General features: G+C 38.0%; 1 protein-coding gene across 1 annotated transcript in view; it reads right to left on the reverse strand.

Annotated features, from left to right (window-relative positions):
- The window catches only part of LOC124118282 (RING finger protein 150-like), a 34,501-nt gene extending 21,857 nt beyond the window's left edge, over positions 1-12,644 (reverse strand). The window contains exon 1 of the mRNA XM_046480391.2: positions 11,976-12,644. Coding sequence (XP_046336347.1) covers positions 11,976-12,495 — 520 coding nt within the window. The 5' untranslated portion in view covers positions 12,496-12,644. The remainder of the gene's footprint in view (positions 1-11,975) is intronic.
- Positions 12,645-13,314: the final 670 nt, after the last annotated feature.

A 13,314-nucleotide genomic window follows, 5' to 3' on the forward strand; every position in this document is an offset into this window, starting at 1 on the left:
AGATTAAAAGTTTATTTAAAATCTTTGATCATGCAAAATTGCCTCGTTTTGAGTTGTTATTTCCCCTACTGCAAGCGAATGTTGAGAGTCAGTGTTAAAGCAGGTTCCCCTTTTTGGTATTTAGAATACACCCAGAAGGGAAAGTGACATGCATCAACAAAGTCAGCAAGCTTGACCGCCCAATCCTGTTAGTCGCCTCTTACGACAAGCATGGGTTGCTGAAGACCAATTCTAACCAGGATCTTCACAGGGGCATATTGTGAAGTGTCCCTTGTCTGAACATGAAACAATGCTGAATTCATCACAGACATATTGCCATTCACAATGAAATATAACCTGTAGGTAAACCATGTTTTTACAAGGGTGTGCATCAAGCTTGCTGGGGCTGCCAGTCTCTAGGGGTTTGGGCTGGGACGAATCCAAATTTACTACCCGGCTACCCATCCCCCTATTACCCGACCCTACCCAGGTACCCGCTGTAGGTCTCAAGAGATAGGTACTAACTGTCCGATTGGGAAAATTTGACCGTAGCTCTGGTAAAATGTGTCTAGATACATGTATGAAACGATCTGGTGTATACACTGAAGTTGACTGAAGTTTTATATTTATTCAAACATATGAAAGTCAGAAGGAATGGGCGTAGTAGTCAGGAAGAACTGCGAACATTAGTGACTTGTAGTTTAAACATAGGGTTTTAGATACTTTTGTCATTAAACAATATATCACGTGACTAACCACGGTTCCGGGTAGTCCTGTGGGTACCCGGGTCCTACTCAGTACCCACCCGACCCGAGTACCCGAGTTACCCGTCCCAGCCCTACTAGGGGTGATATGATACATTTGTGCACAGTGCACTATGGAGTTTTCATATGACGAAACGAAACATGATACGTTTTTTTTCTGTACCCATATAAGACAATACACTTGCTGATATAAATTTCTTACTACTCGTTCAATGACCCCTGAGCGCTTTTGTCAGTAAAATATCACAAAATGTGTTGTAATTGAGTCTACAGCTATCTTTTCCTTTTGAAGCTGTTTTGAAATATTTATAGCCAAGCAGTTTTAACACAATTTGATGTACATATGCATATTACGATACGTATCTTGACCTTACCGTTTCGTGATGATTGTCGAAGCTTACCCATATTGTGACTATGTGGTTAAAACTCAACAATCATGATTATCGCCAGTAAAATGGATACTTCTGGAAAAGCGCACTTTGCAATTTTTGTCATTACTATAGATAATATTTGTTATCAGCAGAATGGCTTGTTCTCACTAAGTATTCGCACACATGTAGTTACCATATTCTAAGTAATAAGCACCCTGCTCTAATAAGCGTCCACGCCGATATTTGCTGATATATTGGCTAGTGAACAATCCCAATTAGCACCCTTCTGATTGATCCATATACACAAGACTTATTTATTCATGTATCACATGCACTTGTGTGTTATAAGCACCCTTAATTACGGGCAATTAAATTCTGGAAAATATATATCTGTCGTGCATAATACGCACAGACTTTTATTTTGTATCATTTCAGGCTGTCAGCATAAACCACGAAATTTACGATCTTTCAACGCCACTAAAATTATATTCTAATAAGAGACCCCTATTTCTAATTTTGAGAGCGCCCTGGAATACGAATACGGTATCTTCGTTAATTAATCATCGTAATATTTCGTGGTTCTATTTCAAGTACCAAGGACTATAATCACTGAGTCTCACCATGCAACCAGTATGCGATATATGTAACTAGGCGAAGCCCATGTCTAGTAAAATTCTGTTCGGTCTAGTAAGCTCAAGAAATGATAGGCCACTAAAATCTATTAAACATGAAGTTTAGAGCCATGACCAAAATGAACAGACCACCCTACAAAATTACTGATGTTCCAGGTATGACAAGAATTGCTTGGGTCTATTCTACTTCGAATCCCCACAAGCTGCAGGATTAATAGTTTTGGGAAAAAGATTGAAAGTAGCAAAAATCAATTTCTATTTCATGACCACTGATTGATCGTTGTCCTGTAACAAAATATCCATGCAATACTCATCCTTTCTAGTTATTGATTTCAATGTGGCAGCAAAGTTTTTATGCTTTAGCTCACACTGAGCTAGAATGCTTACTGATTTCATTGAAGGGTAAATGCTATGTAAAACCTTTCATTACGAATACAGAACAGCCAATGAGATCTACGGCTAGGAACTTGATTTAACTTGCACCTTCTGCATGTTTACCTGAAAACCTAGTTGCACCTAACAAAACCAGGTTGCACCCTGGTCCCATAAATTAATTTTTGTTGAAACATAGGCTGGTCTGCTACCAGCGTCACACAAATTAATGATGTATTGCTGTAAAATCTAATAGGAACATGTGTACATAATCTTGAAGTACCCACAGTTTGATGACATCAAGCCCAAGACGGCATGACAAAAATTTGACAAAACACGTTGATTAACGAGGTCCAGCCTTGTTCTGCAAGGATGGATACTGGGCTTATATAGTCGGTTAACTCCTTTGCCTCGCGAAGATGGGACAAGTAAGGGTTAGTCAGACACAAACTTGTAGACATGTATATACAATGTGGACATAAATATGAAGTGGCCTATATTCAATGAGTTGCACAGGTGCATGTTTCATACAGCTCAATCAAGCCCTCCTATGTCACGGAACCAATCAGAGCTTCTTGTAGTTCTGAAAAACTCTTTGTTACATAATTTGCATAAGCAGTTGATCAGAATGAATTACTTTAATCATGTTATTTTGGAATCCCCATTACAGACAACCTGTTTTCTCCAAGTGTGTTGGACCCATGAAGATCAGGGGTAGAATAGGTCTTCAGCAACCAATGCTTGCCATAAAAGGCGACTATGCTTGTCGTAAGAGGTGACTAAAGGAATCGGGTTGATGGATGTCATTGTATCCCAACTGTGTGGATCGATGCTCATGCTGTCAATCACTGGATTATCTAGTCCGCACTCGATTATTTACAGACCGCTGTCATATAGCTGGAATATTGCTATGTGTGTGGCTTTAAACAACAAACATCATCATCATCATCATCATCATAATCAAAGTGTGTTGCTATTTTACTATTACTTCAGTGAGTGAGTGAGTTGGATTTTTACACCACTTTGAACAGTATTCCAGTTATATCTGTTAGCGAAATGAGGGAGAAAAGTCCTCATGAAAAGTGATGCAGGTCTCTGACATTTACAACTTTGGTGAAACCAACGAACCTAGAAACATAATTAGGGATTCAAACCCACAATCAGAGGTTTCTGGCGTGCCTAAAGGAGTGAGTGAGTTTGATTTTACGCCGCTTTTAGCAATATTCCAGCAATATCACGACGGGGGACACTAGAAATGGGCTTCACACATTGTACCCATGTCGGGAATCGAACCCGGGTCTTCGGCGTGAAGAGCGAACGCTTTTACCACTAGGCTACTCGACCGCCCCCGTGCCTAAAGGAAGCAACCACCAATAGAGAAAATTGTGGCGACCATTATTTCAGAGTTCCATATACAGTAAACTTTGTTTATAATGAACACGCTTATAACAAATTGACGGATATAACGAACTGTTTTACTGGTCCAGGCCATTTGCTGTATATCTTATCATATAAAATTAATGGATATACCGAACACATGAAACAATGGATATAGCGAACTCTGATTTTGTGATCCCGTGTGTACTCTGTCAACAACAGTTTTGATAATAACAAACTTTTATTCTCTGAGCTGCTCATGTGTCACCAATGAGCCTATCAAAACGTCTGCGGTCACAACGCACTTACATTAGTGGTCCCTTTGAGTTCATCATAACCGCAGTTTACTGTATATTTTTAAGCCATTAAAGTGAGGTAGAAAGAGACACAACGTCACGTTCAACATTATTACTTATAAAGCCTTTTTGTCATTAAGTACTTACTTACATACATGAATCATCCTTCCCATTGGGTATTTCATAGTTTTCTTTAGGTATTCAACATATTTTACTCCCTTGGATCCATTCTACTGAGTATCTTAAACCTATGGGTTGACATTTTTTAAATACTGTTTCAGGCATGTAAGGTAACTGCTAATTTTCTTCTGTTCATGTGCTGACCTAAATGTGTCAGATGTGGCATATGCTCAGAGTGATAAACATGTGTCAGTTGCAATAAGTGAGATGTAGTATTTGTGGATTATTCTCTGCTGTAGGGTTTATGGAAAGGTAATTTGCATTTGATCAGTAGATGGGAAAAGATATCCGGGTACACAAGCTGAAATGGCTACGATTGGGTTTCTGAAATGTTTACCGGTGCATATGTACACAAGGAAAATCAAAATTATTTATCACATAATTAGGAGAAAAACCTACTGTGTTTTCAAGGTAGAGGTAGGTTAGGAGATAAACATACTGTGTTTTCAAGGTAAAGGTAGATTAGGAGATAAACATACTGTGTTTTCAAGGTAGAGGTAGGTTAGGAGATAATATACTGTGTTTTCAAGGTAAAGGTAGGTTAGGTGATAAACATACTGTGTTTTCAAGCTAGAGGTAGGTTAGGAGATAAACATACTGTGTTTTCAAGGTAGAGGTAGGTTAGGAGATAAACATACTGTGTTTTCAAGGTAGAGGTAGGTTAGGAGATAAACATACTGTGTTTTCAAGCTAGAGGTAGGTTAGGAGATAAACATACTGTGTTTTCAAGCTAGAGGTAGGTTAGGAGATAAACATACTGTGTTTTCAAGGTAGAGGTAGGTTAGGAGATAAACATACTGTGTTTTCAAGGTAGAGGTAGGTTAGGAGATAAACATGCTGTGTTTTCAAGGTAGAGGTAGGTTAGGAGATAAATATACTGTGTTTTCAAGGTAGAGGTAGGTTAGGAGATAAACATACTGTGTTTTCAAGCTAGAGGTAGGTTAGGAGATAAACATACTGTGTTTTCAAGCTAGAGGTAGGTTAGGAGATAAACATACTGTGTTTTCAAGCTAGAGGTAGGTTAGGAGATAAACATACTGTGTTTTCAAGGTAGAGGTAGGTTAGGAGATAAACATACTGTGTTTTCAAGGTAGAGGTGGGTTAGGAGATAAACATACTGTGTTTTCAAGCTAGAGGTAGGTTAGGTGATAAACATACTGTGTTTTCAAGCTAGAGGTAGGTTAGGAGATAAACATACTGTGTTTTCAAGCTAGAGGTAGGTTAGGAGATAAACATACTGTGTTTTCAAGCTAGAGGTAGGTTAGGAGATAAACATGCTGTGTTTTAAAGGTAGAGGTAGGTTAGGAGATAAACATGCTGTGTTTTCAAGGTAGAGGTAGGTTAGGAGATAAACATACTGTGTTTTCAAGGTAGAGGTAGGTTAAGAGATAAATATACTGTGTTTTCAAGGTAAAGGTAGGTTAGGAGATAAACATACTGTGTTTTCAAGCTAGAGGTAGGTTAGGAGATAAACATACTGTGTTTTCAAGGAAGAGGTAGGTTAGGAGATAAACATGCTGTGTTTTCAAGGTAGAGGTAGGTTAGGAGATAAACATGCTGTGTTTTCAAGGTAGAGGTAGGTTAGGAGATAAACATGCTGTGTTTTCAAGGTAGAGGTAGGTTAGGAGATAAACATACTGTGTTTTCAAGGTAGAGGTAGGTTAGGAGATAAACATACTGTGTTTTCAAGGTAAAGGTAGGTTTGGTGATAAACATACTGTGTTTTCAAGGTAGAGGTAGGTTAGGTGATAAACATACTGTGTTTTCAAGGTAGAGGTAGGTTAGGAGATAAACATACTGTGTTTTCAAGGTAGAGGTAGGTTAGGAGATAAACATGCTGTGTTTTCAAGGTAGAGGTAGGTTAGGAGATAAACATACTGTGTTTTCAAGCTAGAGGTAGGTTAGGAGATAAACATACTGTGTTTTCAAGGTAAAGGTAGGTTTGGTGATAAACATACTGTGTTTTCAAGGTAGAGGTAGGTTAGGTGATAAACATACTGTGTTTTCAAGGTAAAGGTAGGTTAGGTGATAAACATGCTGTGTTTTCAAGGTGGAGGTAGGTTACCTGTAGGTTTAACTGCCCTACATTGAATTCGGAACCGAACACACACCAACAACAACCTTTAAACAAAAAATGGCTCTCTAAATGATCAAGCTATTTGTTAACACTGTAATTTTTCAGTCGAACTTATGACTGTACAGAAAGCTAAACTAACATGAGGTGGGCACCCCTAAAGAAAACTAAGCAAGCCTTGTATCGGGGGTTTTATTCTACCCCCAATGTCACTATTATTGGGCTCATATCGCTCATTGTGACGCAAAAGATATGACGCCACAGTCGTATATAGAAAAACGCCAAATAGCAAGCTCTCTGTTGTCCCCAAACTTGAAATACATTCTCTTTTCAGATTTCTATCGTGTTTTCTGCACGATATATATTGCCACTAGGGCTGTTACGATTCACTTGTGTATTCGGTGAATCGAACCGTATCCATTCATGAATTGAATTCGCTATCCGTGGCCACTAGAATCGAATATTTATGAATATGCAAGCATGTGCATGTACATAAAAATACCCATAAGAACATATTACATGCATAGATTTCTTCAAAAGACAACACTCTTATACTATTTACTTTGACAGTATTGTGGTAACTGGGCATTGTCGCTTTTTGAGCAGATACTAGTACCTGGATAAGTGCAGCAAATAAATGTATTAGTATATATTAATAATTAACAAAACATGTCAAATAATTTATGTTGTTATTGCTTCACTGAAAATAACAAATAATACATCAGCTGCTGACTTATTATTGTATTCGTGAATTAATATTCATATCCCTATATTCATGATACCAATCCTATTCGCCTCATAGTGTATTCGTTGCAGCCCTAATTGCCACACATCCTTTGAATAGTGTAGTAACAGCATGTAACTATGTAAATATGCCAACCGACATTTACTGTAAAGAAATACTATTCTGAACATATTGAGCTTCCTCTGTGATACCGCCATCAAATTGGCTGTTTCAATGAAATATAGTTTATTGTGATTTGACATCTCTATTTGACCAATCAAAATTGAGGATTTTCCAAATTCATGCAAGAGTGAGTGAGTATGGTTTTACGCCGCTTTTAGCAATATTCCAGCAATATCACGGTGGGGGGCACCAGAAATGGGCTTCACACATTGTACCCATGTTGGGAATCGAACCCGGGTCTTCGGCGTGACGAGCCAACACTTTAACCACTAGGCTACCCGACCGCCCCAATTCATGGAAGAATGCTCAATTGTATAATAACCATACTGGAGATACTTCAACGGGGGTGGGGTGCTTGTTGGGGGTTAAATGTGAGGCTATGAAACGTTTTAGGAAACAATCATAGTTTGATAGGCAATTAGTTGGAAGAGCATGAGCACATGACACATTTTATTAGGGCTGCAACGATACAGGCAGGTCACGATACGATACGCATCTCGATATTCTGGTCACGATACGATATGTATCTCGATACACAAAGATAAAAAAACAAGACTTAAAGCATGTCAAGATTGAAACTTTCATAATTTTGGAACAGTCAAAATTATTTTATAATAACAAGACTACTGACATTGTTAAGCTTCAAAGTGGAACTTTCTCTAACTTTCCTTCAAAACAATTCAAAGTTCAAACACCAGCAATAATTAATGTATTCCACCAGTGATACAACTTCAAAGAATTTTGATTCAATGGTCGAAGAAATTGTAACTAAAAGTATTGTTTTATCAGGAATAATATATTCCAATATCATGTTACTTTAGTTGCAGCTTTTACTTTATATATATATATATATATATATATTTAAAATTTTAAGAACCACAAGTGTAGCACTTGATACTGGTGATTGCTATTGCAGAATATTTTTACGTATGGAACAATTTGGCCAAATTGCCACAAATATGACTTTTAACGAGTCAAAGTATGGCATTTTTAATATATGTATCCATTCTTTACGGACTAAAGTTTGTTTCAATGCGTCAAAAGCAGTAATCTGACCGTGGTTGCTGTATCGCTTCACACATGATTTCACCTAACTTAATGAAAACAATATTAAATGAAATTATGAATGAAATTAATAAAATATATTACAAACACTAGTCCAGATATAATACGAACATGTTTTAATAGCAAGATAGTATAATAATGGTATTGAATTGAGTACTTCAGTTCGGATTTGCTGACTGGTATTTCCGGTGTTATGTGCTTGCGGTGATCAGCTGATAATGTTTTTTGAGATGGGGAAAAACATCTGTTAGTGTAAAACCTGAGCTTATTAAAAATGTAAGTATGTTTTTTGGGGCCATGTGTTAACGCGCGCTATAACCAAGTTAGCGGTTTATCGAAAGGCACAATAGCGAGGAAACGCTGTACTTGAGATTTGCGTTCCGTATCGTGGCGTATCGATAAATGGGCCCAGGTTTATCGTATATCGTATCGTGGGTCAAGTATCGCGATGCATCGGAATATTGGTGTATCGTTTCACCTGTTCATTTTATGGATAACAACGTGAAAAATCTGAAAATCGGTGATGACACCAGGTTGTAGCGAAAATGGTAAGCAAATATACACTTCAGCAAAGTCGATTGTTTAATTAGTCTGACATAAGTAAACAATGAGATGGAATATGACAGGATAAACATTTTGATACCATTTCATGGAGAAAGAGCAGGAAATATTGTTTAAGTTAGATCATGTCGACCCGAAGAGGGCAAGTAGCTAAGTTTTAAACATGATTAATTTTACATATCAAATATCAATCCAAATTTATATATTACTTCCATACATGTAGACATCCTAGGTTGACAGTATAGCTGTTCAATGATTGCATGTCAATTAATGGTGGGGAGGTGAAATGGGGTTTCGCGTTCAAAATTATTGCAATGTACATGTACAGCTGCTTGTAGTTGTACTAGCCCAGACTGATGTCAGTTTTAAAGTGCTAGCGCCTGAGATACCATGCCACAGTTTAACATGGACTCCCCACTCAGAACCAGTACACAGATTCCGTGCCAAGCAGACCTTGTTTTAGCCCCTCATGTAGAGTGCTGGGCAGATGCTATCCACTAGGCCATGGAGGCAGTAGCCAACTTAGGACTATTCTTCAATACTGCATGCATCATGTTTATCAGGTGAATGTTGTTTTAGAAGCCATAATCAACAGAGCCAAGGGATGGACAACCTTTGGTTCATTTGGCTACTGGGCCACCATTCTAGGATTAGTCAACACTGCTTACATCGTGAAGTAGTTAATATACAGATTACCACATACTGGTTCTAATACCAGGGATACGAATTAATGCTTGCCTGCAGGCCTAATCCAGTAGAAATAATGTCAGGCTAATAAAATCATAATTCTACTGACTCATAGGGCCTGTCACTAACATGTGTTGTATATTATCATGTCAAACTGCGTTGCTGGGCATTTGGCACTACCTTTCAAGTCTTTAAAGGTAGAAATTTGAAAGTCTTATTTCATAGGGACAAGTAACCTTTTGCAGGGCTAGCAGAAAAAAATTCTGTTGGCTTGTTTGGGTTTTTAATTAATTTCCATCCCTGTAATACCATCTGCCACAACCACGATACTTGTCGTCTATCTTATCATAATGAGTGTGTGAGTGAGTTGGGTTTAACGCCGCTTTTAACAGTATTCCAGTTATATCACGGCGTGTCAGCTTAATGTGGGAGGAAAGCCCGAAGTGATGCAGGTCTCAGACGTTTACCACTTCGGTGAAACCCACGTGCACGGGTATGGTGCTGACAAACCTAGAAACATAATCAGGGCGAACCGGGATTCGAACCCACAATCATAGGTCTTAGACGACTGGGCCACCCGTGTCCCCCTTTTCATAATGAACACTTTGCTACCATATTTACACACATTTTAAATATATATTCAAGTGTACACATTATGTCACGATTCACCAATACATCAGTGCCTCCATAATATTCTCAGACAATACGATACACGACACACACTAAACTGTATCTATTCATATTTTAATCCTGTATAGATTAATCATAATCCCCTATCGTTTCACAAACAGAACATTTAAATGATTAAAGGTAAAGGCATCAAGTTTTTTATGAGTAATTGTTATTTTCAAATGAATATTTTAATCTAGAACACATTTCGTGATAATGATGTTACATCAATGAATTTAGGTTACCCTGGGGTACTTAATATCTACTACTACATAACACAAAGTAGGTACAATTTATGGATGACAACCTCTTTGATGTACTTTTATTATGCCATTTTGTATAGATCCATGCACAGGTATGAGGCAAGACAACGGTATAAGGATCTATATATCGAAAAGCCACATTAATGGTATAGTTATGGTTGTTATCCATAAAGTGTGTCCACTTTGTCATCAGTCAACTTCTAGTGAGTGAGTGAGTGAGTATGGTTTTACGCCGCTTTTAGCAATATTCCAGCAATATCACGGCAGGGGACACCAGCAATGGGCTTCAGTCAACTTCTAGGAAATTTCAGCAAACAATAGAATTGTATGTGCAAGCAAAAGGAGAAGTAACAGCATAAAATAGGAAAAGAAGATTTTAATAGGCATTTTCACTTATTTAAAGGGGCGGTCGGGTAGCCCAGTGGTTAAAGCGTTCGCTCGTCACGCCGAAGACCTGGGTTCAATTCCCGACATGGGTACAATGTGTGAAGCCCATTTCTAGTGCCCCCCACCGTGATATTGCTGGAATATTGCTAAAAGCGGTGTAAAACCATACTCACTCACTCATAGTTCTCACTCCATCCCTATGTTCCTATGTGTTTTACAGATGAGCAGACACACAGAGAGTACATTGGACACACACACACACACACACACACACACACACAAAAACACAGACAGAGGTGCATGATATTACCGGTATACCACGATATGAAATACCAATGAATGCGTATCACAATATGTTTGGAAAATACCGGTACATTGTGTTTTTCAAAATCATGCATATCATCTTGTGGAAGGGTTTCCTATTGTGTCAACTAAAATGGAAATTGAGAAATTAGCAACGTTTTCCTGTGGTCGAAACAGGGAAACTATTTGTAACAGCTTTCAGTATATGATGTATCCATTAAGCATGCTTTGTGACCAAAGCAACATCCAACAAAATACAAAGTTCCCAAAAACATGCAGGGTGTGTGTGTGTGTGTGTGTGTGTGTGTGTGTGTGTTTGGTTCATAACAACAACAATTTATACACGAAAGAATGCATGCAATATAATGTGGTACGTCTCACAATACAGGAATTATTATTGCAATAAATTGTAGTACAACACACAGGCCAATACCCATCACTACACACACACACACACACACACACATATATACGTCTATGTCTTTGAGCTATGCATAAGAATACGAAATTGCTGCATATTTTATTCATGATCAACACATAATAATCAAAATAGCATTTGCAATAAACGTGCTGAAGCTTGCTATCGTTTGTTGTTTTCAGTAAAAATGATGTGTTGTTCTTTTTACCTGTTCACACATGTCAGATTGGACACTTAACTAATGAGATACAGGTGTATGCCTGTGAGCCATTCATAAGAATACAAAGTTGTTTTAAGTTTTTTGATAACATGATAAACACATAATTATCAAAATAACATTTGAAATCAACTTGCTGAAACTTTTATCACTGGTTGTTGTTTTCAATAAAACTGTTGTGTTTTTCTTTTCACCTGTTCATGCTGTGAAGTCAGATGTGTTCACACAAAAATAATTTATGGTGATATACTTTCTGACACCCAGAAACATATTGTCAAATGATGTACAATGATGCAAACATAAAATTTTCAAAGTAAAAACACATAATGTCTCTATCGCCATTGGAGGTGAACGTGACACGATGTGTCAGACTGTGAACGTGACACTGGCCCACTGCTTGTTGTGACACATATATTGTTTACACATAAATTATGGAATGAAAATAATACCTACCATCATGTTCCATGACATGCAAACTCTTCTCGTCCTTCTTATCGTTGTAGACAACGACTGCGGAAGCATTATACTTCATAGCATTGGTGATCTTCTTTGAAAAGGAACATTCTCCACGGGCAATCAATGCGATCCATTTCACCTGAGGAATTGTCACATTATAGTCACCACATCCATCGTTTTTGCCTAAAACTGTTTTAACGACGACGACGACACCACTCTCTGGCTCCACCTTCAGCCTTGCAGACTTCACTGCGACTCCGAATCTCCCCTTGTCACTCTTAAAATTACGGGTCTCGTTCGTTGCTTTTATTTTGTACGTTATATTTATAAACGCCTCATAGTACGAATCGGTCGTCGACGAGTGGTAATCTTCCGACAAAGCAAGTTTCGGTGATAGCAACAGAACCATTATGATCATCTTGAAGATGAGATGTGTCTTTGGTAGCCATATTTGATGGCAGGCGGTTGTTCCAGGAATAAATTCAAAAGCTGTTCCTTTCCTTCTGCAATCACACATTGTGATGAGAAGTGGTTGTTGTTTAAAACATTGAAAAACGAAGCTACTTTCTCAACCGCCAAGCGCAAATGTGTTCCAAATGCGAGGAATTTGTCAAAACATACGTAATACAGAGATGTGACCTCCCTCGTCCTCGCTCTGCAGTGTTTGGGTGTGACGTCATGAGATTGACATTGCTCGACAGCGCCATCTATAAACACAGGTCATTGAGTTGGCAAGTCCATTTAACAACAATGAGGAACAATAAATAACACGTTGACTGTTTTATGAAACTTCCATCAACTCTTTTAGAAGTTAGATAGGGATGAACAAGGGCTATATTCTCATATCGCACCGGTTGAACGAGATTATCATACGTCACAACATTGTAGCTGTGAGAAGTACACATATTGTTTTGGCCGACAACATTTAGGGTGATATGACACACACGCACACACACACACACACACACACATACACACACATATATTTACAACTTCTGAGCTGTATTGTGGACTTAGAACGTTGTTTCAACCCACTCAGTGAAACAAGCACACGATAAATTGTATCACTGAATACGTATACAACACGGAGTGGGTCAATATATTACAATATATGATACAATACAATATCAATTCATAAGAAATGAGATTTGGGGCGGGTCGCCATAATATATGGAACACATTAATTAATTTTTCATAGGGACACTGAATAAATTGTTTATCCTAATTTTATGGTTTAGCTCAATTGATGTGTTATATGGATCCATGTGCGCACGTGGAAAAAAGATCCATCAAAGACGTACATCTTAGGGTCGACTGGTTATATTGTATTTTTATA

The sequence above is a fragment of the Haliotis rufescens genome, unplaced genomic scaffold (assembly GCF_023055435.1).
Source record: "Haliotis rufescens isolate VD_foot unplaced genomic scaffold, xgHalRufe1.0.p SCAF_7, whole genome shotgun sequence".
Taxonomy (NCBI): Eukaryota; Metazoa; Mollusca; class Gastropoda; order Lepetellida; family Haliotidae; genus Haliotis; species Haliotis rufescens.